The 24,566-nt window shown below is 45.7% G+C and overlaps 1 protein-coding gene across 1 annotated transcript; it reads right to left on the bottom strand.

Annotated features, from left to right (window-relative positions):
* Positions 1-457: 457 nt before the first annotated feature.
* LOC115389871 (protein Dok-7-like) lies at positions 458-24,243 on the bottom strand. The gene is made up of 9 exons (XM_030093437.1): positions 24,174-24,243; positions 23,997-24,042; positions 23,069-23,157; positions 21,177-21,327; positions 15,752-15,952; positions 8,533-8,652; positions 5,821-5,931; positions 4,336-5,165; positions 458-484 (listed from the first exon to the last, which is right to left on the bottom strand). The coding sequence occupies exons 1-9, from the start codon at positions 24,225-24,227 to the stop codon at positions 458-460; spliced, it is 1,629 nt and encodes a 542-aa protein (XP_029949297.1). The 5' UTR covers positions 24,228-24,243.
* Between the last annotated feature and the right edge of the window lie 323 nt (positions 24,244-24,566).

The raw sequence follows: 24,566 nt of genomic DNA, 5'->3' as shown, positions 1-24,566 counted from the left end.
AGGGACATCGGTCTGTGGTTTGTGTAGCTGACTGTGTTTACTCTCATTTATGTATATTTGAATGACTTCATTTTATTTGGGAAATGGCCAGATATAAACAATAAAGCACATTGTTAGAGGTTTTGCAATGTTATTTATGACTTTCATGTCATGTGAATATGGTGACAGAAAAATTGATAGATATCATCAGTATATTCATTAAACAAAAAACACTATTCCAAAGTCATTTTTATCAGCTTCATTTTAAGTAATTAAGTAAAATTCATTTATATAGCAATTTTCCCAGATCAGCCGTCACAAAGTGTTTCACAGTGGATGTGAACGAGAGGTCACCTCTAGTTCTAAAGTGAGTCTGGGGGACTCTCAGCAGGTCCTGATCTGATGGCCTCAGGCTCCGGGCCGGGCTGTATGGCTTGATTAAGTCTCTGATATACATGAGAGCCTGGCCATGTAGGGGTCAGAAGATCAGCACCAGGACTTTAAACTGGACACGGAACCCAACCGGGAGCCAGTGGAGAGAGTTTAACTAGGGAGCTATAAATTGTGAAAAAGGTTCATTCATATGAGCTTCTACTGCAGTGGAGAATGAGCGTCGCTTCCGCTTTCTTAACCACAGAAAAGCTCATTTATGAGCCTGAAGTAGGCAGATAGGATCGTACCTGAAACAAGCATCTGCTCCTCGCTGACCGCCACTGCTCCGGTGTAATGTAGTTGTCTGAACCGAGACCGGCCTGAGTGGGGAGACGAGAGCAGTTATAATCAAGGAAGGTTAATTAGTTTTAACTGCGGCGGTGTGTCTGGCTGGCAGGAAACCCAGGCTTCTGAAGGTACGGCCGCCGACAAGACGGATGGAGGAAGGAGACAGAGAGGCTTGATTAGAGGGAGGGGAAGGGAAAGCGCTCGGTCAGGAGGTGGAAGAGTTAAAAAAAAAAAAAAAGGAGCTGAGAGGACGGAGCTGACATCTTCAAAGGTGCCAGACAGGAGACAAAAGGGCGGCTCCGGCAGACATGGGAGATTTCTGACAGCGTGTCCCAATTTACCGTTTCCTCCTCCGCAGCGGCTCGGGAAGGATCTTCCCAGCCTGCACTTCTCCTCCACTAATGCAGCGAATCATTACCAAACATGTAGCTGTTGAACTGCTGACACTTTAGGACGGATAAATAAAGAAGGGTCACCTGTGCCTCCAGCAGCAGGATTCTCCTCTCCCACAGTTTCTGTCGGTTTCATCACTACTCATTAACTTTGTCCGTCTCGTCGTGCCGTTTTCCCACTCTCCTTTGTCTCCACATACACACATACACACACTTACACAATCTGCCAGAACTCACGAGTCATGCTGTTTCCTCTCCTGCACAGACGATCATGTAGAAGCTATGAGGGAGAAACGCTTTTCACAAACCTTAAAAAAATTAATTACACACAATGTGGGGAAATCTCTTATGAGTGTTTTCAAGGTCTCGCTCAAAAAGAGTCGACGGAGATAACAATAATGGAGGCAGACAAGTTTGTGACGGACATCCACACCAATTACACCAGTTAGAAGTCAGTTTATTTGTTTTCTATGAGACCATATATTATGTATTCAGGCTATTTTTGAACAGCCATGACCACATACCTATTTCCACTCCTTATTGTTGCTTTTTCCAAAAGCAGCTGGTGTGTGTGCTCCGCGGTGTTAGCAGCAGATCCTCTAAGTCAGGGGTGTTAAACAATTAGTGGCATATTCGGGGCAGCGGTGGGAATGGGCTTGGGATCGGAAGCTGGCAGGTTCAAGTCCCACAGCTGACACATCGCCAGTGTGGCTCCTTGAGCAAGACCTTTGACCCCCGTCGGCTCCCCATGATGCCTTAATGTGGCTGCCCACTCCGTCCTAGAAAAAGGCTGGCTCAATACAGGAAGAAGAATTTCCCCTGGAAGGTTAACACGTGGTTAATTTAAACTATGTTTTCACAAAAATGAAACAATCAATTACCAACAAATATTGCAACAATCTGAACGTAAAGCCATTTTCACTGGTACTTTGATTCAGTGAAAATAAATGTCCAAAGAACTTCTTGCATCACTGTTGTGAGTTCTGCATTCAAAATTAAGCTTTAAGAAGAAATCAGTGTTTTCTTTGAATTTATTACCACTTGCTTGGTGGTTTGGAGCCTCTTACGGGCCAGTTTTGGCCCACAGGCCCTATTTTAGACCCCTCTGCTTTCAGCCCTGGGTTTTAGTTGTTGGGTGGGCCATAATGAGCCCAAATGTGTTAATGACTGTAGTCCATCACTTTAGAACCATTTCCGATTGATCCTGAAAGACCCCTAAAATAGCAGTACGAAGTTCTGCAGACAGCATGAACATCCAGTAGTGAGGATTTGGGCAATTTTCCCTGCTTCTAGCTTCAGTGTACATACTACCCAGTAACAAGTGGCATCATCAAGATATAAAGTCCTACTGAGTCTAATTGTGCAGCGGGAGGTCCAGTCACAGCACAGCGAGGAGGATCCAGGAATAATTAAACTTCTGTCTCATCTTAACTCGCCTCTGTGCGATTTCCAGGCCAAAGTCATTCATAGTCACTTAAATTAGCGATAAAAAGCACCCACGCACAGAAGAAGCAGCCCTCGAAAGAGCGAGTAACCCTCTCCTAAAAACAAATAAACTGGAAGAATAAAAAAAAAAGGTTTTCTACTTTTAAAGGTTTGTGGAGCAGTAGGAAGTGTTTACGTATGAAGCCAGAACTCGGTTTAATGAGAGGTGACTGTGTTTGAGCACCATCCCCTCTTCTTTTTCCTGCTTCTGAAGCAAACTCTGCTTGGCGTTTTGCAGTGTGTTCAACTCTCAAATGATCCTGTACGGCATCGAATATACTGTAAATCACAATTACAGAGGCAGCCGCCCCAGTGAGTCATTAATTCAATAGCAAGCAGTTGTGTGTGTGTGTGTGTGTGCGTGTGTGTGTGTGTGTGAAGAGAGGCCAGATAATTGCTGCTTGAAGTGCTGGTGCATCAGTGGCAAACACTGCAGAGCTGAATAACACAGAGGTGAAAGTTAAAACGAGAGGAAAACTGCATCAGGAAAAGTGGGACCTTATTATTATTCAGGCCGGCTGCACGACAGGATGACATGTTTGGCAGAATTACTAAAACACTCTGCAGGTTTGATCATTTTAATAGGTGGAGTTGGTAGAAACTTTGTAAGAGGAGACAAAACATGAGATATCATAAATTTTAAGGATTAGGATCCTCAGTGACTTCGATACTTTTGGCCTCTGATCCTTTCCAAAGGTACAACTTCAATTGACAATTTAACCAATTTAGCCTTTGGGGGCTCGAGCAGAACCAACACGACCATGAACAAAAGATATTTGAATGTTAAACTTTATACTTTTACTTCTATAAGTCGGTACTTCAAAGCATTCAGCCCCGATGGAGAGCAGCTGCTGCAGAGAGCTGAGCGTCTTTCAGCTTCTTCTAACCTTTGTGTTCAAGATGACGGGGTTAGTCGCTATCCTAAGATCAGGGAAAGCTTGAACAATGACAGGGAGGACGTGCAAACTCCAGTAAATAGTTCTTCTACATCGTTTTCAAAATGTTAGAGTGTAAATGGGAAACCTTTCTGAAACGTCATGTAAACGGGGCCTTAGTGGGACACGTCCTGCAGCTGACACCAGAATATTAGTAGTCAGTTGTCAGAATGTTCTCCCTGTGCAAGCACGGATTTTCCTCAGGTTCTCTGGTTTACTCCCAAAATCAATAAACATGTTCCATAAAACGTTGAATATTTCATTCCATGATTAGTGAACATGAATTTTGATTTTAGATTTTTTTTTTCCACTGTATTGTTGTGGCAGCAATTCCACACTGAAAAACTCAAACCGGCACCATCATCACCAGACCTTTCAAGTATTTTCTCATCAAAATGTCAAGTCAAGCCAGGACAGTTTGCACAGCAAGTGTGAAAAACACATGAGGGCCTTGTTGTAGGATGGCAGGGTGTCGCTGGAGCTGAACTCAAACATGCACTGATTGTTAGTGGCAGCAGGAGCCAGGCTGAAAATCCTCCGCCGCCACGTTACTCTTTCTCTCCGTGCCTGTTTGGACGAGGCAGAACTGATTCGCCTCTAAAGTCATGGAAGAGTTACATAAGATGTATTTGCATGAGAATGGCGGTGCCGCTGTGGGTTTGCAGACACATTATGGAGATGAGCGTCGGTGGGAGAAAACCCGGGAGTGACGAGGATGATGATTTGTAAACATCTGTTTTGATTTCGTTGGATTTAATGGAAAATGTAGCAGTAGGAAGTGGCGGACGGGGAAGAGGCCATGCTGAGCGTGACGCTGTGAATACCTGAGTGTGTGCGGGGAGCAGCAGGGCCGTGGGCGTGGAGCTCCCGTCGCTGTCAACAGAGGGCGCCCTCTCGCTGCCCCAGGAGAGCGAGCGCTGCATCGTGGCCAGACGCTTCAGACCGCCACCCGCCTCGGGTGTCTCTCTCTGGGCTGGCGATGGTGATGGCGATGGCGATGGCGATGGCGATGGCGGCGGCGGTGGCGACGCGGCGTGCAGCAGACTCCTGGGGGTGTCGTACCACAGCCGCAGCAGGCTGGGGATGCGGTACTCATCACTGTGCCTCCGGGCAGCCTGGGAGACGGATCTGGAGGAGCAGGAGGAGCAGGAGGAGCAGGAGGAGGAGACACGAGCAGAGATGCTCTCTGGACCGGGTGTGGGCTGAGGAGGAGGAGGAGGGGGAGGAGGCCCTGAGGGCACAGCGGGGAGGCTGGCCACAGAGCCAAACTCCTCCCCTCCCCCCTGGCTGGACGCGTCCAGACTCCCCGTGCAGGACGAGTAGCTCCCGGAGCACGAGGACTGACCGATCCCGATGCCGCTGTCCAGCGAGCTCTGCCTCCCGCTGTCATGGAGGCCGCGGGGGCGGGGCTGGGCGGAGGCCGGGCGCCCGGCGGAGCCGCCCATCACCGCGGCGAACAGCCGGTCGTCCGAGCCGGTCAGGGTCTTCAGCGAGGACGAGCTGGACGCCGTCTCGCCGGCCGGCGGCGGTCTGGACAGCGGCTCCATCCAAAACGGCCGGCTGCCGTAGCTGGTGTCCGACTGGCTGGAGGAGGAGCTGGAGATGCTGCTGCGGTCGTCCGCGGCAACAGATGTGCTGCAGCTGTATGTGGAGGCTGAAGAGGCGACGGGGTTATTAGACCGTAATGAAATGATTCATTAACCAATCAGACAGAAACTGCTGGAAACAGATCGTCTAATTATCATCAGATTCAAAAATGTTCATTTAGCTCTGGATAATATATACCAAAGACCCTGTGAAATCAGTCTTCAAAAACCAGCGCTCATTTGCTGAATCATCTGAAAGTTCCTGTGCATCATTAGCGGGAAACAAAAGTCTCTGCATGTCAGCAGAACCGAATCCTCACAATAATTATTGGAAACTTTTCTGCTGATTGGCTCCTTAAACAGTGGGACTGAGATCGATTAGCCCCCTCATTTCCTGAGCATTCAGATAATGTTTTATTAGCTATACTGCAGCCGCTCGCTGCCAGTCAAAGCTACGGAATGGTGGAACTGCAGCCGCTAACCCCGACCCTGCGGCTGGCAGTGCTGACCCCATCCAGACCGACGAGGCCTCATTTACCCCGAGACGCTGCCATCGACTCCACAAGCTTCCTTTCAACTTTGCTGCCATGAAAAGTTTCAGAAAGTTGCTGGCCTTGCATCCAAGATGCTGAACTGTGAGTGTATCTGTGTGTGTGTGTGTGTGTGTGTGTGTGTGTGTGTGTGTGTGTGTGTGTGCGCTGTGGAGCTGACAGATGAAAGTACCTGTGCTGCTGGCCAGGCTGCAGTGAGACAACATGCTGAGTCTTTTCTCCAGCTCCGACGTCTCCTGGCTGATTCGCTCCTCTGCCGAACAGCTGTCGGCGCTGGGATCTGCTGCTTACACACACACACACACACACACACACACAAAATCACACACACACACACACACACACACACAAAATCACACACACACACACAATCAGACATGCACAAACTCTAGGAAACCATAATACAATCCCCCTGGAAGGTTTTAGGTTTTAACAACTTCTGTAAATGATGGGAAAACATGAGATTTGAGCTTTAAACGTTGATATATCCACACCACGGTTAAGCAGTGCCTGGCACAGGCGAAGGAGAATTAGGTCAAAAGGTGATGAAAGATGAAGTGTGTATCAAATCACAGTATCAGATATTGTGTGACAACCAATACATGCTGCAAATAACTCATCACATCATAGGACAGAGGTAATGAATGAGAGTGTTTAACCTCTAACTGGAACAGAGTAGACCACAGAAATAGTCATTTCAGGCCATGAAATACTATAATAAGGCCACAAAATAGTCATTTGTCGTAGAGAAAATAGTACTTTGTGGCCACAACTTAAAGTTTCACTTTAGAAGTCATGTCTCTCTCTGTAGTTTTTGAAAATCACCATGACAAAAATAACATGAAAGAAAAAATAGAATTCAATGACAGGAAAAAATTCTCTGCTTTATAGAAAATTAAGAGACAACAAAAAAGAAAGAAAATGTAACAAATGGCAAATACAGAATATTTTAGTGTTGCTTTCATCGTCATTTTCTGGGCAGATTTGAAGCTTCTTCCTGACATGAAGTCTATTGAGTCATTCAGTCAATCATTCCTACGAATTCATGAAATATCAGATGCAAAGCCGAGAAGGTTGAGGTCAGGTAAGGTTATCTATGAAGAAGCCTCACAAACATGACGCGGCAAGTCTGCGTATGTCGGTGGGTGTGTTTGTGTGTGTGTCTGTCCAACTGTCTGCTAGACCGGTGTGTAAATGTAACATCTCCCTCAGGACGTTTAAGGCGCCTCGACGATCTACTGGAGCTTCAGTTTAGCGTCAAACCAGCCAATTACACACCCGATGCCTGCTGGATACACAAATCTGTGGAGCAGGAGTGTGTGTGTGTGTGTGTTGCAGTGGGTCAGGGTGTGTGTGAGTGCCGGTGTGAACAACCTAACCCGTGGATCCGTGCCTCTGGACGGCGGACAGCTAATGCTGAAGTTTCTTCACAACACTGTGAAGTATCGGCTAACATCTGCTAACGCAGCCGCTCGCTGCTAATTTTAGCGAGTTGGCAGCACTGAATGTCGTGAGGTTACCGAGGCCCTCTCACGACCGGGCCCCCCTCCCACACACACACAAACACACACATACACACATTGTTGATCCATTTTTCAAATGATCTACAGCTGCTTTTCCCTAAAATTACACAACACAGAAGCAGCGTAAGAAAACCCTGGATGTAAACAAGAGCAAAATGGACGTTGGATGAGGAGAGAAGCGGATTCAGCTCGTTCGTCAGACATGGAGGTTGAAGCAGGCAGCGAGCTTCCCTCAGAAATAATGAATGTAAACAGAAATGAGGAAAGCTCCGCAGGACTCCAGTGACTGCAGCGAGGCGATCAGCCAGCGCCGAGCGCCAACCTCTGGCTGGACTCTGGGTCCTCAGCAGTTTGAAACCTCAGCAGAAAGAACGTGTTCTCACAGATGAGCAGGACATAAATAATTCTGGAGGAAATGTATTGATCACTAGGTTGGAAATGATCGGGAGCAAATGTTTTCAGGATCTTTCAGATCACATCCCACTCTGTGAAAAATGCCAAGTGGAGGTTTTTATTATAAATTTAACCCTTCGTCTGCCAATATTACAGTTTTTACTTGACTTATTTCTTTGCGTTGCAGCAGTGGTCGGTTCAAATCCTGCAAATGAAGAATTTTGACACCATGTTAAAATAGTAACTTTCAATACTGTTCTATATAGATTATAAACTTTAATTACATTGGTGATATTGCATTAAACTCACTTCAAAATGTAATACTCAAGCAACAATGTAGTATTACATTAATATTACTGCATTTTTATGAATGAAATCTTTTGCTGTTTTGAGCAGATCTCTGATCAGTCATAGCAATAGCACAGTAAATCCAATATTCGCCTGTACAGATCCATGTAGATACTGTTTTTATGACTCGATCTCCTCCGCAGGCAGAAACCTCAGGGTCCTGACGTCTTCACATATTTACAACTGAACACACACTTCCTGAAACATGGACGGGTCGGGTGTGAAGCACGCAACGGCAGCAGAGGAGACACGTCTCTGTTTCTGTTTCTAACATATTCTCCAGCTGCCAGATCCTCGCCAGGCGTTCTGTTCTAACAGGAGCGAATGCCTGAGAAATTAGCGGTGTGCCACGAGAGCAGAGAGGTGACACACAAAGCCACGACCTTTCAATCTGCAGGGCGACCCCTTGGCGCCTCCAGCATGTGGCGTTTCCGTTAGCGCGCACCTCCACGCAAACGCTGAACACGAGCAATAAACAGGCAGTAAAGCTGAGAACGGGAGTCAGAGAGTCGCATGCCGACGGGCCTGATCGTTCAGAGCAGGAGGTCAGACCCGTAGATGAAAAATTAGAATTCATGTGTGCATTTCAACCGTTTTCTGAGATGCGTGCTGATGGTTACCTGGCAGGTTCGGCCGCAGGCCATGTGGCGCCCTGCTGGGCGTGATGCCCCGAACGATGCAGTCGAACAGGAAACTGATCTGCTCTCCCTCTGAACAGGACAGGAAGAAAACTCCAGCCCCTGGAGGACGGAAGCACATTAAACGGACCTTTTCACTAAGATACGCCAGAACCAGAACACATGTTCAAATTACGCAAAGCATTGGCATGTGATTTACTGAGAATACAGAGGCCAGTATTCAAATGAGGAATTGGTGTGTTTTAGACTAGAAATAGCAGAATGCAGCCGTAACAACCTGCAAATTTAAACATAAAAGTTTTTTTTGCTTGTGCAGATGATGAAAATGTCTGTATTTCCACAAAACTAAAAAAATGACGACTGAAAATTACAATAATCGCAACACAAAGCCAATTTTAATGAAACCTTCTGGTGTGAAATACAGTGAAATGGAGTCTCTTGGGGCCAGTTTTGGCCCACAGGCCTTACGTTTGACACCCCGATGTGTGGTTTTAATATAGACAAAGCTTTAGTAGATCAGAGCCACAGTGTGTTAAGTAAAAATGATAAATGACTCAAAGACGTGGTGGGATAAAACAGAAGCGTGAGCAGCATCGGCAGTTGTAAACCAAGCAGCGTGGAGCAGATGAAAGAGGGTTTGTTTGTGAGGTTTGGAGTAAAATCTCATTTTTGAGCAAGGCCAAACATTATTCATTGAGGTTCAGAAGGCTCCTGTACGAGCAAGGCTGCTCTTTGAGCCACAACCGAGCCTTTTCTTCCAAAGGTTACGTAAAAATCCCACTCTGCTAACAGGCCCACACAGAGGTAGGTGTGAGTGAAAACACAAGAAGAGCAGAAAAAGAAAGAAAGAAAAAAAAAAACCCATCATGAAACATCAAAGTCTGACATCAGGGAGGATTGGAAAAGACAAAGTGAGCTCTCACTCAGGGATTTGGCCAAAGTAGAGTTTATTGCATTTATCTGAGTTTTGGATCTTGGAAAAACAACGTGTTTACAGTATTTCTACAAAGTGGATTGATTTCTAGAAGTACTTCAACACGTCTACAAAGACGAGTTATTAATTAATGCAGCTACAACCTTCACATTTCACACATTTTCATAGAATATGCACACACAGCAATGAAAACAGCAGCAGAGACTAATTGAAATGAGCTGAATCACTGCAGAGCATCAAATGTAATGGATGCTTATGAGCTCAATTAGTTGTTCAACATTTCTCGGCTTCTTATTAAGACGCTCCGCGTTTAAACGAGGAGATAAAAAATCATGACGCATGCACTTTGTTGGTGTAACGGTTTAACGTTCTGCTGCAGTGTGGCAGCGGTATAACGAAGAGCTGACCGAAAACACACACACACACACACACACACACATTAGCCTAGTGTGAAAAGCAGCAGTTTTACAAGTATAAATAAAAAAACTGCAGCTGGGAGGTGACTTCTGTGTGGAAGTGTGACCGGAAATCTGTCCATCTGCTAGCAGGAGCAACGTCATCCTGCTCCTCGTCTGGCACTCTAACTTCCGCCACAACAAGTCAGATTTGAAGCTGATTTACTGTTGAAGTCCTCCTGCAGCTCATCTCCTCTCCTGCTGCAGTTTCCCTCCTCACAGCCCGATAAACGGAGACGGAGTTCCCCTCCTTCCTCTAAATCAAGGTGTGCTGACAGCGGTTTAACCACGCTGTAAAATGTGCTCATTCAACTCTCTCCTTCGTATAAAAACATCATCACCAACCTGAGGAAGCTTTTAATCTTCTCCAACGATTTCAGGGTATTTTTCGGGTAATATAATGGAACGTTATCGCAGCAATACCGGTAATCTGTTTTCATTTATAGAGAAGTGCAGATGAATTATGTTGTTGGAGGAAGTCAGGACTGGGAAAAAATTAATCAAAAAACATAAATACACAAGGAGAACATGCAAACTCCACACAGAAACCCTCGGAGGAAATGAAGCAGCTGAAGTTTCCAGAGCTCCAGACTGACGTGAAAACATGTGGCGGTCGTCTGCGAGGCTGTGAGAACTGAGATGGACCGTTGTGGTCTCTGGTCCTTGCATCACACAATGTGTTTAAAATATTAGGTTAAAACATTGGTTCGGCCCAGACTACGGTTAAAGTGATTATTTGATGCAAGTTACTGTCTCAGGATGAATTGACGTAATTAGGAAACTGATAAACGGATCATTTTTGACACGTGTGTAAAGTTCATAACATCAGAAAGAAGATATGAGAAAAATGGCGTGGTACAATAAAAACAAGATATGAAAGAAGTATTTTAAGTATTCAATAATAAAGGTACAGCAAAGAAACACTCTCCCAGGATCTTGTGTGTGCGTGGGACGGCTGCTGATCTTGACTGTTTACTCTCACTAACACGTGAATATAAGTCAACAGGTAACATCTGACTGTAAATCAGACCCAGTTTCAGAAGCTTCACAGGCGGAGAGGCTGTAGAGACAAGTGGACAGTCAGAGACGCTGAACCCTCTGGGGGCCGCTGAACCTCCGGATCACCTGACAAAGCACTTGCTAAAGTTGGATCGCGCTCTGAGAGAACCTGAAAAAGCAGGAGAATAACCTTGGGGCACCGCAGAGAGCTATAACGCTTCACAGAGCGCGAGTCCAACGTGCCAGCCGAGCACGTTCGCACGTGCATCGAAGAGGCATGTGTGTTTACGCCCGCCGAGGGACGAGGGCCTGCTGACACGGCACGTCAGCTTCCAGTCGCTTTTATCCAGATCACAGGCAGCAGTGGCCGTCCGAACCGTGCTGAGATCCTTTATTACCCCGTCTGTGTGTGTGTGTGTGCACTGAGAGACGGCGTGGGGGTGTGAGAGTGTGTGTGCCACGGACACGTGTCGACCCGATAAGCCAGGAAATACCCGTCCAGCTAAGACGTGGGCTCGGCGCCAAGCATCATCGATTACAGGACACGCTGGCCTCATTATCACAGCTCGGGCAGTAATGTCGCTCTGTAGCACACGCACACGCACACACACACACACACACACGTTCAGGAAGGTCTCAGCTCGAGCGATTGCCGACCGCCGTCCCGGAGGAGCAGTGGGTGAATCGGCTGGCCGCGGCGCCTGTTTTCAGCTCCGCAGCCGCAGATCTTATCATCCGAGGCGCAGCTGAACGCCCAGACGCAGCTGCAGCAGGAAGAAAGCCCCGGGTTCAGCAGCTTCGCCCCACAGAGAGGCACGAGCAGAAAGAGAAAGAGAAAGGCCTCTGGGGAAATCAGCAGCCGACAGGGTGAAAGGAGGGATTCTAGATTAAAAAAAGCACAAAGTGATAAAGAACTATGAAGCTTTAGTGGCGCAACTATTCAACATTTGCACGGAGGATGGTGCTGACTGAGACGACATGGTGGGAAAAGGAAAAGCAGTGAGAAACTATACGATTTCCTCTGCTTATAGTTAATCAGACTGATGGCTTTAGTGCAGTTAAAGATATTCACTGTTATGAGGAAACCTTTAAGCACAGGCAATAAAAAGAGCCTGCTGCAGGATGGATAGCTTTAATTGTAAATGATGGAGTGGTTATTGTGTCGAGTTTGCATGTTCTTATCAATCATTTGTCCTGGTGGGTGGAGCTTAGGGGGTCTTTTTGAGGGTTTTCTTTTAATTTTCATCAATGCAATTGATAAAACCTTGTTCTCCTTTCACGTGTTCATTCATTCATACACATACTGTGCATATACATCAAACTCAACTTCATTCTTATAACTTTTTTGTGCTTAACAGCAAGAATGAAACTATTATATTGATAATGGGCTTGGTGATGAGCAGAAGTCAGATGATAGACCTGTAAAAGTGAGTTTTAATGGAGCTTTTTGACAGAAAGTACTGAATCTTCCAGACTTGACTCGACACTCAGGTTGTTTGAGGAGCTTTAACCATCAGCAATAACACAGATCATGACTCAGCTTTATATAAAGCACTGCAAATTCCACTAAAAACTTTCATTTTCTTTTACTTTCCAGAGACTCCTGGCATTGACGTGCATTGATCACTCTGTCTGCAGCTTAAATATAGATAACTTTACCTCTGAGTCTGAACTGTGAGGTTTGTAAACTTTACCACTTGCTGAATTCCACCTGTGTCGCTGTACAGGTGGAATTCAACACATTCAACAGTTTTCGAGCTATGCACAGATTTATAAATATGAAAATCTACATGCGTCTGTCAGCGCTCGTTAAAATCCTGCCTGCGCTGCGACGTGTCACATGTCTGCACTGAATACAGAGAAGCATGTCGAAATGTAAACTAACACTGGGTTCTACCTGGCACCCACACAAGGAATGTCACTTTCTCTCATTCTGAGTGTTTCTCCCTCCCCACTAAAAGGGCCTCTCTCCTCCTGCCCCCGAGGCTGCTGGGTAACATGCAGATGAGGTGGATCGGGGGGCTGCGATTGGCCGGGGAGCAGCAGAGTGTCCACGACAAAGTCAGCCTGGTATTTATAGCTGAGTCTCATCAGATCACTGAAACCAGAGCTGCTGGACCGCATGGTTATTCCTGTACACACTCACACACTGCAAAAGTACACACACACACACACACACACACAAAAAACTTCTGTTTTCTGAACGAGAGGATGAGGAGAACGTTTCCAGAACGTTGTGGAAAAGTGGGACACGTTTCGCCGACCCAGCAGCGGTCTGAGTTCAGCTTCAACACAAAGAAAACACAATCCGAGGAGACACTTTACTGGTTATCTCTCTCTCTCTCTCTCTCTGACACACACACACACACTCCTCATCCAAAAACATAAAGCTGCCTCTCATTCTTTGCATTCATCCCTCCATCAGCTGGACATTCAGATGATACCTGAACCTTGGCAACCCCACACACACACACACACACACACACACACACACACAGTCTTGTATTTCTATCCTTGTGGGGACCATCCATTGACTCCCATTCATGTCTAGCCCCTAACCCTGACCCTTACCCTAACCCTAACCCACCCACAACAAAGCCTAACCCTAAAGAAATGTTTTTGCACTTTTACTTTTTTCAGTAACAACAACATGGTCAAGAAAACACTGTTTCTCCTACTTAGGACCGGAAAAAGGTCCCCACAAGGCACGTCGTTCCACGTTTTGCTATCCTTGTGGGGACATTTGGCCCCAACAAGGATAGAAATACGAGAACACACACACACACACACACACACACACACACACACACACGCTTCATCCACACATCCACAGAGAGCGCTGTCTAACAGGGATCATGTGACTCTATAAACAACTACAGAAAATCACTGGAGTCCAGTCGGAGGCCCGTCTGTGTGGAGTTTGCATGTTCCCCATGTGCATCTGTGGATTACCTGTTTGAATAAGTGTGTGTTTATCAGCTTGGCCTTACATCACCACAAAGCTGTCTTTAAAAAAAATTCGATAGAAATGGTTTCATTTTTCAAACCAGACTGCAAAAAATCTGAGCGTTTTCACTGATCTGTTTGATTCGATACACCTGCAGCCCTGCAAGCGATAGTGAAAAATGAATTCAATCATTTCAATAGGTGAAAAAACTACTTTTGGTAATACAGTGCATGAAACCCTTAGACTGGTCAAAATAGAAATCATTCAAAGTAATCAAAATGGCTTCAACTTCTCAGCTGGAACTGAAGAATTTTGCTGCAGATCATGAGATATGATCAGTTTGGATCTCCTTCTTTACTCTTCTCATCTTTCCTCAATTTCCTCTGTTGTTTTTATTGATTTTCCCACAAAGTCTGATTGTGTTGCTATTAATCTGGAATTGGTTTGATCACTTAATGCCCCTTCATGTCCAACTCCAAACGCTGTCCCATTTCATTTTTACACTTAAGCGGAAAGCAATTCAGCGTTCATTATTCTGACTCAGCGTCTGATGGAGTGAAATATAGAGCTATAAACACAAAGGAGAAACTTTAGAGGTCTGTAAAATGTGAAAGTCACAAGCGCCGAGCGTCGAGCAAACAAATTCCAGAGAGTTTCACTGGGTTTCCGGCGTCGGTTACTTTCGCTCTGAACATCTGTCTCTGCCGGTTGAACGCTCTCTCATGGATTCTGCGACCTTCGTCTCGTGTCCTCCGGCCGGCGTCGTTTCACTGAGACAGTTTGGCGTCTTCTCCACAACATCCCCGGGCCGTCTCCAGAGGACGAGCTAGAGCCAGACCATACTCTCTGTGGTCAGTCAGAGTTCCACCTTCCAGAGTTCCAGCTTGAGCCTTCGAGAAGGGAGTTTCCAGGGAGCTCTTGGGGTGATTTTGGTCGGCTGGTCACTCCTGGAGAGGCTCACCACTGTTCCATGTTTTCTCCATTAGTGGATTATGGTTCAGAGACCCAAAGCTTTAGAAATGGCCTTATGACCTTTTCCACACTGAAGGATCATTTGTTCTTTATCTCTCTGGATCTCGGCATGACGTCCAGCATTGGAGGATCTTCTGGTCTCCTCTTCGTCAGCAGGTTTCAGTTCTTTCTTGACTGAGAGCTGCTGTGGCAGTGATCAGGGTGTGGCTGGAGAAACTCAACTCAGCTGTGATAAACCACAGTTACGTTTTAACAATTCCAAAGTGTCCCTTTTATTGAGTTAACTGTCTACATTGAATCGAGTATCTTTTCACAAATCTTGACAAAATGAAAGGAGATAGGTTACATTTTCAACATCAAGCTGTTTTTACTGGTGAAATAAAACAGCAAAATGTCAAAACAAACAAAAAAAATCCTATTTCATTGCATCTGAAAATCAAAAAAGTAATAAAAGTGCCATGAACTTCTGTTTTGTTTGGCAAACAAAGAAGAGAGAGATGTGTATTTGGTTCCAGCACTGTTTAGTGTACTGACCTAATCAGCCAGTGTGGCTGGCTGGTGCTTCAAGTGATTTTCATCTGTTCTCATTTGTCACAGAAATAAAACAATTTGGTATCTTCTGATTTGTTACAATATGTTACTGTATGTGATATTATGATGTGTAATGTGATGATATGCTTTAGGTGAAGTTACAATTTGTGATGATACAATGTTACAATATGGTACGGGGAATTTCGTTGATGCCATGTTTCAATTTTTTATTTGATATATATTCAGAATGAAATAGTATGAAAATATGAACTAAAATGAGAGAGTTGTCCTGATCTTGACAGTCTACAGTGTTGACTTTCTGCACCCTGACCCCCCCCACCCCCCCACCCCCCCGTGACTCACAGTATCCGCAGCGACTTCCGCCCTCGAACACGAAGCCGTTGGGGACGGCGCCGTACCGCCTCAACGCCGACAGCTTCCAGTGGCCGATGACGAACGGCGGCACGCCGCGGCTGAGCGCCAGCAGGTTGTTGCACAGGTGGAGGGAGGCGGAGCCGTTCTGCAGCGTCGTGCCGGGCTCCACGGTGACGCCGAACCTGTGGACTGAAGCAGAGAGACGGTGAGGAGCGCCGGCGGCGAGTCCCGAAGACTCAAGGCTCATTAATCCTACGGAAGATCAATCATGGTAGAAATGAAGTGGAGCGCTGGAGCGCACACACACACACACACAGCTGCAGTAACACAAGTATAAAACGATGGCTGCAGTTAATGATGATTAAGCAGTTCTTTAAGCTCTGCTGCCTGTAATTTGCCATCGCTCACTTCATGCAGATGGCATTTATTCAGTGCCAAGGTCTGCTTCTCCTTCTCTCAGACTAAACTCTGAACATCAGCTCCAATACACACACCTCGCCACAGAATGATAAGAACCGCTGGAAAGTTCTCTGCACTTCAGAAAAGATGACATACAAATTGCAGCATAAAGAAACAAAGAATATATTTTTGGTCTTAAATCTCAGACTTGGAGCATTACCTGACTCAAGGCTGCACATGATCGGCATGTGAAGAGTCAAGGAGAACTTATGAATCAAATTCATTACAGCGATTCTGAATGCGGAAGCTTCATTTTTCAGTGCACACATTTCACTCTCACATCACCGAAAAGCTACAACTTCAATCATCATTCTCAGACAAAACCATCAAAATACTAAAACTCGACTGATGCAGAGCGACAACAGTGGAAACACGGAACTTCTTCATGAACAGAACTGAGTAGAGATTAAGGCTTCCCATAGTTTTTGATGTGGAAAATCAATTAGTGTGTACGGAAGTCTCAGTACATTTGAACTAAAAACAAAGGCAATTTCTTGACTTTTATTTCAGTTAAGTTTAACAGAGTTAAGTAGATTACTTGATATTTCATGCCAAGTTTGATTAGGTTGTTATCTACTCAGAATAAATGCGACAAAAGTCTGGTTTATAGAGAAGATTACTGACTTTAAAGTTGTTCAAAAGACACAAATCCTCACACAGATAAGAAGTCACATAGGGTCAGTGATGAAAGTAGATCCACTGAAGGTCGACTAGAATGTCAAAGCAAAGGTTACAGGGATCAGCCTCCCTGGAAAGTGTTTACTTGGCCGTCCTAAGTTGTCTTTTTGTTTTCTCCATTTATAAATCTGAGAGTCTGAAGGGAAAGCGGAGCGGATCAGAACCGTCTGGGATGATTCGTTGATGTTGGTATTCTGTTTTAAACTTTCTTTATCTTCACTCTGGATCATCAGCAGGTTCCGGGTTCAACCACCAAACAGGAAGCAGGAGCTCCTGAATCCTTTTCAGGTGAAGCTAATGGAACGTACCAAATGTGGCAGAGATTATACAGGACAAAAATTAAGACAATCTCTTTCATTTTGCTGGATTTCTGTCATTTTAGGACTTTGGTGAAGTTGTATGAGGAGCTGTTGAGGGTGAATTTGCAGCCCCTCAAAGTATTCATTCTGTGAATGGTTTGGCCCCGTAGGAGGGGCGGCAGGGCCACAAGGCCAGCAAATACAGAGGATTAGTTGTTTGTAGCAAATTTTAAGATTTTTTTTATTTTTTATTTTTTATTTTTTTTTAAACTTTTCTTCTAAAGTATTGAAATTTCTTTAGACATACACGTGGAGGCTCGATGGAGCGTGTCTCCCATCGCAGGAAGAAACTACAGAAATGGAACATTCACCTTCAGGATGCGTCAATATCCCTGTGAGCGTCCACCGACATAAAGGAAGTGCTGAATCTCCACAAACACTCCGCACAATGTTCTTATGTAACCCAAACAGTGCCTCCAGGTGCAAAATGAATACTTAGAGATACAGAAAGGTGAAATGAGGAGATGTTTCTTCCAAAGTTTTACAGCAGCGTCTCAGAGAAAACTTACAGGCGTGAAATAGACTCTCTGTGCAGTGAAACAGCAGAAGGAAAGAAAAGCGTGAACGACGACGTCAAGGTAGAAACAGTATGATATACTGAAGAGGAGACAACAAAACAGAAAAACTATTCGACAATACGCTGCAGATGGGATTTCAAACCGAAGAGTTGAAAAGAGGAGAGGTCGAGACGCAAACTCTGAATGAAGGAGCGAGAGGAGCTCCTGATGGCGTCTGGAGCCCAGAAACAGGCCTGGATGTGAGACTGAGGGAGAACTGACAGAGCCGTCTGCCGCGGCACAAAAAAAAAAAAAAAAAAGAAACTTATTTCAATTTGCAACTGATTTGAATAAATCCGACTGCAGTAATATAAGCAGGGCTTTCAAATCCCGGATAATTGAAGGAACATTTCATTTCAATAAGGCCAGCGTGAAAAGAATGTCTGATTAGATGGAGAACAGTTTTCCAGAAGATTCAAGGTTAAAATTTTACACCCAATATCATTTCTAACGGAGTCAGAAACACGAGGAGCCAAAGAGCGATACACACCAAAACAGAGACGAGCACACACATTTGATCTGACTTCTTCTACACCTGGTTCTTCCTGAACAGATTCCCAAAGAGCCTCTATGAAACACAACCAAGCAATTTCAAGTGAAATCAGGAAAGTTCCAAAACTTTCAGGTCTGTCCACTAGGACCAGCTTGTAGTTCAACATCTTGCTCAAAGACACTTCAACATATGGACACAGGGAGCAAAAACACAGCCTTCAGGTTAAGAGACGACCGCTCTGCCAACCGATCCAGTGTAGGTGATACTCTGTTGGGACATCAGTCAAACAATGGACATCAATTTAAAATCATTGCCATGTGAGCAAAAGATGTTTTCTTAAACAAAAACGTAAAAATGGTGTATTTTCCCTTGAAACCTTTTTTGTGTAAGCAAGGTCTGCGTCTATTATCCTGAAAAGTGTATCTTTGGATATCAGGTGACACCCAAACAACCACAGAGCGAACATGCAGCCTCCAAGCAGAGGGAACCTGGCAACAAATTCAGTGGCAGCCTTTCAAATAGAAAACAAAATGGAAATGAAACTTTAAAAAGTGATATAATTATACAATACAGGTGTTTTGGGATGCAGTAAATCAATTTGCACCTTCAGTGGATCAGATCAGAGAGACAATCACCTCCACACCATCAACTAATTAACCCATCAGTCACATCTGTGGATTTCAGCCGGACGTTGGAGAAAAAAAAACACACACTCAGATGAAGAACATGCAAACTCCACTCAAAAAGACTGAGAACCTGGAATCAAACCGGGGTCTCCTCACCGTGAGGAGCGACCACAAGAAAGCAACCTTTCAGCATGAGAGGAATTCGGCGTGGTTCAGTCTGCGGAGCGGCGAGGGTGACACAGCAGACGGAGACGGAGCTGGATCGTGTCTGTCTGAGAAAGCCCCAGTGTAATTTATCTGCTCGCCTCTCGCCGGTGACCCCAATGTTTTCCTCTTAACCTGCTGAAATGACGGTGGCGCCCAACAGTCTGCTGCACATTTCAGCAGTCGCAGCACTTTGTGCTGAGACGTCGCTCAACAGACAACTTTCAGGCTTCAATACTTCTTCAAAATGTGAAAAAAAATCAACGTACCGAGAAGGTTTTCAAGCGAGAGTCGACACAAACATGAAGACAATCCATCATCTCGGAGGAGAAAAGCTGCTCCTCTTCATTGAATTTTGTTTTTCAATCAGGTGAATACATGAAACTTCAATCTCAGTTCCGTTATTCACACATGCACAGCGTTATCGACAAACCTAGTCTGGATTTAAAATGAAAATCCACCTTGATTTAAGTCCTGTTTTCCCAGGAAATGTCAAAAGAGCTCAAGAAATATTTGATGTCCTTTAAAGACCAGTAAACCTTCTGTCAATCGAATTGATTAAACCAGAGATAGCCAGACGTTTTATTCCTTCAAGCTGAAAGGATTTCCTTAAAGGGCAACTCCGGTTTTTTGACACCTGGACCTTATTTCTAGGTGTGTGCATGCTCATATACTCACTCAGACAAAAATCGTGCAGCTCGGAGTCCTCCAGAAGTTATTTAGATCCAACCGATTTAGCCGCACTTAGCGAGGGCCACAGCAATGGAGCTTTAGCGCGGGACATAATCTCTGCAAAATCGCTCATTTCGGCTATATTTCTTCATCCATCGCCAGTGTTATCATAAAGTCAGCTTGTCTACCGTCTTCAGGTGGGTCAGCTGACAGTTTTCGCTAACTTAGCCACGATTAGCTCGGATGGGAACGTTGGAGCTCCTCTCCCCAGCAGAGAGGCACTCTGAGGCGGCCTCAGCTGTCACGGCGCCCGGGCGTCTGACTTCCAGGGGCCGAGTTGGGGCCGATTGGGTAAACGGCCCGTAGCTGCTCCACGGAGGCGACGGGAGAGCTCCAGCAGTCGCGGCCTGCTTCACGCGCCTCCGTGGTTATCTGACGGGTCCCCGCGCGCTCCGCGGCCGGCACAGAGCGCGTCTCCGCCCGGGAGCGGAGATCCGGAGCTGCCGCGCCGCGGCTTGCTCCACGGAGGCGCATGAAGCAGGCCGCAGCTTCCAGGGGCCGAGTTGGGGCCGACTGGGTAAACGGCCCGGAGCTGCTCCATGGAGGCTGACGGGAGAGCTCCGGATCTCTGCTCCCGGGCGGAGACGCGCTCCGTGCCGGCCGCGGAGCGCGCGGGGAACCGCCGCATAACCATGGAGGCGGAGAGGAGCTCCGCGACGTTCCCATCCGAGCTAATTGTGGCTAAGTTAGCACGGTGTCAGAGAAGAGCGAAGTGCAGCAGATCCCATCAGAGCAGAGCAGAGCAGAGCTTTGAGCATCCAACCCCGGGGCGCTCCTGGAAGTCTCTCCTCACCGAGAGTCTCTGGAGGTCTCCAAGCCGGGCAAGGAGCGCTGTGCGCGGGCCGCGGGGCGGCTGACGGGAGAGGCTCCAGCATCCGAGCTAATTGTGGCTAAGTTAGCGAAAACTGTCAGCTGACTCACCTGAAGACGGTAGACGAGCTGACTTTATGATAACACTGGCGATGGATGAAGAAATATAGTCGAAATGAGCGATTTTGCAGAGATTATGTCCCGCACTAAAGCTCCATTGCCGTGGCCCCCAATAAGTGCGGCTAAATCGGTTGGATCTAAATAACTTCTGGAGGACTCCGAGCTGCACGATGTTTGTCTGAGTGAGTATATGAGCATGCACACACCTGTAAATAAGGTCCAGGTGTCAAAAAAACGGAGTTGCCCTTTAATAAGTCTAAATTAAAGAAGAGTTTTTACATGTTTAGAGATGTTTCACCACAAATCCACAACTGATCTTCCTGATCCTGGTGAACTGTGCTTTAGTGACCTTTGGTGACGGTGACCTCCACTGACCTTCTCCCAGGCTGTAGCGGACGCGGGCGTCCCAGGCCAGCAGGGCGTCCCGGCTGCTAAAGCCCAGGACCAGCGTGTGCACCAGGCAGAGGATGGACAGGGTGTAGGAGACTCCATCGAACCCGGGGCCCGGCTCCACGCCACAGATTCCCTGGAGGAGCGGCGGACATGTCCGTTAAACACACATTCCAGGCGGAGCTGCTCCTGCCGTCACAATGCGAACAGCAGGCCGATCGCGCTCTGCTCAGGCCGCGACCGACTGAGGTCAGGTCCGGTCTGACGTCAGGCGTGGATACTTTTCCAGCCATGAGGCCACAAACTGAAACACGAGAGCGAAGTGAAAACAGTGTCAGGTGTCGGAGTGGACTCCGGACTCAGACCTGCTGACCCCACAGCTGATCTCCACCACGCTCTCAGCAGCTTACGGAGTCCTGATGGTATAAAACATTTATTTTTTTAACATCTATTTCTCACTTCATTAGAAAGTATAAACTACAAGATTTCAGATTTGAATAAACGGTTAAAAATATCTTGAAAAGCGTGGATCATCACAGTCAGTAAGTCCACTTTATTTGGTGAATTTAGAGATTTCAAAAAGATGGAAACACAAAAACCTTTTCTATAAGCATAAAGCAAGCTGAGTGTGTCAAGATGATTGATTGTAAGGACAAGAGGGCAGAGAGATTTACCGCACACTGATTTACAATGGTTCATATTGAGAATAATTGAAAATAATGTAGTTTTTATCAAACTAACAGCACTAAAAAAGTAAAGTAACATCTTAATTGTTCCAAATGGGTTAATGGCCACTCAGCAGGACATTGTGGTGCTCTAATAAGAAACAACTCATTCAACTCATGATCAGGTCTTTTCTGTCCAAATTTATCCCTCTGTTGTCTTTTTAATCAAAGTACCAACCGTACTCAGTTATTCATCAGTAACACAAAGAATAATGGATTATGGAGGGACTGTTGACTGTGATAAAACTGCAGGAGAATAACTCATCGCTCTCATGAGGTCTGTTGATCAATCAGTTACGAATGTTTCTCTGCAAACAAACAAGTGAAGTTGGAATTGGGAAGTTTCAGACACAGCTCAGAAGTTTGAATTCACATCTAAGAAATCCTATTTCCTTGTGATTTAAAAATAAAACTCATTGCTGTACAACTGAAATTGTCCTAAAAAGACATCGGCAATTGATTATTCATAAATGAAACAAATTACCATGAAGGCTGATTTAACAGTTTGTCAGCTGTCTGTCATCTGCTGTATCAGTGCCTTGGTTTGCAACCTTTTTTACAAAGCAAGTTATTTTTTAAATTCTCCTCATGAAGTGTATCTCTGCTGGAGCTCAGAAAAGATTTTCTGTATCACAATAAACTGTTCTTTCCAATATATTGATGAAATTAAAGAGATTGCTTTCTGTCAGCCTTGAATGAAATCAAAATTGCTTTTGGTGGAAGATAACTTCATTTTAACTTAAACTATTCAAAAAAATTCTATAATTAGACAAATCATCTGTGATTTGAAGATCAGAGGCCCTCTGAAGGTCAATGTGTAACAAAATGAGGCAAAATAAAAGTGACTGATTATTTAAAGTTATAGGTTTCAGACCACTGTGGTTATTGTCAAGTGGTAAACTACCAACTGTGAAATGGGACTTTCCCAACTTTTTCACAAGTTTAATACTAAATGTACTCAAACAAGTGACTTGAGCTGAACTGAATGAGCAAAAGTCAACAGTAACACCATAATGAAACATCCTTTACTTCAACACTATTCACCCTTTTAATGACTATCTTTAAAATAAACTATATTAAAGCGCTGCTTCTCAGAGGTTTAGAGTTGGTGACAGCAGCAGCAGGACTGAACCAACAAGGAGCTGAACGTACCTCCAGCGTCACATTCAGCCTCTCCTTGTGGCTGCCGCCTTTCTCCTTCACTTTCTTCTTCTCCTTGTACACCAGCAGAGACAGGCAATCTGAGGTGAACACACACACGCACACACAGAGGCAGCTACACTTTACAGAGCAGCAGACATAAAAAGTAAATGTTGTCTTTAATAACTGAATAACAAAAGTGCCACTTTGTGTGATCCCTGGCTGCGGGCCTGTCTGTCTGTGGAGCCACAGCTGTCATAGCAAAGCCTGAAACAATGAAGTGATCCACTGGCACAGCTGATGATGAAGACACACACACACACACACACACACACACACACACACACACACACACACACACACACACACACACACACACACAGGGCAGAGTTGCCTGACATTATTCTCGCCACTCTTGCCAGTTTCTTCAAGGACACAGCAGCAGCCCTCCAGGCCATATGTTTTTGTATGCTGACAGGCTCAGTATCTCTCCTCGCAGCATCTCAAGTGAAGCACTCCTTCAGACACGCGCCTCTCCCCCTGCCAAGCTGTCCACACGAACCTCTGCCGGACTGAGACAAAGTCAAGGTTTATGCGCTTCTGGATGGAAAGCTTTCGGATAATTAACCTCGTATTTGAAGGCAATTTCCTTCCCAGACTGTTGATTTGAAAGGGTGCAAACAGGGGTGATCTCCTGTCTGCACCGTTTAGTGTCAGCTCTGGGATCAGCGTAATGAAATTTCTCTGGATCGATTTGGAACATCCAAGCGCGCAGACGCACATGTTGCGTTATGGCGCACAGCCAAGACACAAATTGGCACAATTTAATTGGTTAAACGGCAGGAAATCAGCAGGTATTAGAAATGGCAGGTGTGTTTAAATAAGCTGACAGTTGCGTCCATTGTGAAAATGAGCAGAAAACTCTGATCCAACAAGTTACCTGCGACTGGAGAAGGTTTCCGCAGTACGACCCAGCGCGTCTTCCACTGTGGGGCAAGTTCGCAAAACAAAAAAAAGAAACAACAAATCAACAAATATATCCCAGGAAGGTCGGTCTGGAACATGTTGAAGCGCGTTTTGAAAACTTCAAATGAGCAAGAAAAGTTGGTTTATTGACCTTTTTCCCATCTCTAAACTTGACTTGTCCCTCCGCGACAACTGTATCCGTCATCTTCTGTCATGGTTCCGAGCAGCTGTGTGTGTGTGTGTGTGTGTGTGTGTGTGTGTGTGTGTGTGTGTGTGTGTGTGTGTGTGTTGAAAATAGCCTTGCAGCGGGCCCAGCCTCTCTCTCTCTCTCTCCAGTTGTCGTCGCGCGTCAGGCTCGCTGTTTAAAAAGCCGCTAATTCGATTAAAAGGCGCATTACTGACGCACCTTCCACTTAACTGCGGGAACTCCGTCTCCCGCCCGGGTGTTAAAGTGGGATTCATGCCGCCTTTACTGCTGATCTGTGGGGCTGCAGCTCCGCCTGACTTTAATCTGGCGGAGCTGGCTCAAGAATAACTCCAATTA

Source organism: Salarias fasciatus, chromosome 6 (assembly GCF_902148845.1).
Source record: "Salarias fasciatus chromosome 6, fSalaFa1.1, whole genome shotgun sequence".
NCBI lineage: Eukaryota > Metazoa > Chordata > Actinopteri > Blenniiformes > Blenniidae > Salarias > Salarias fasciatus.
Note: the sequence above shows the minus strand (reverse complement) of the source record. Positions and strands in the feature narration are given on the sequence as shown.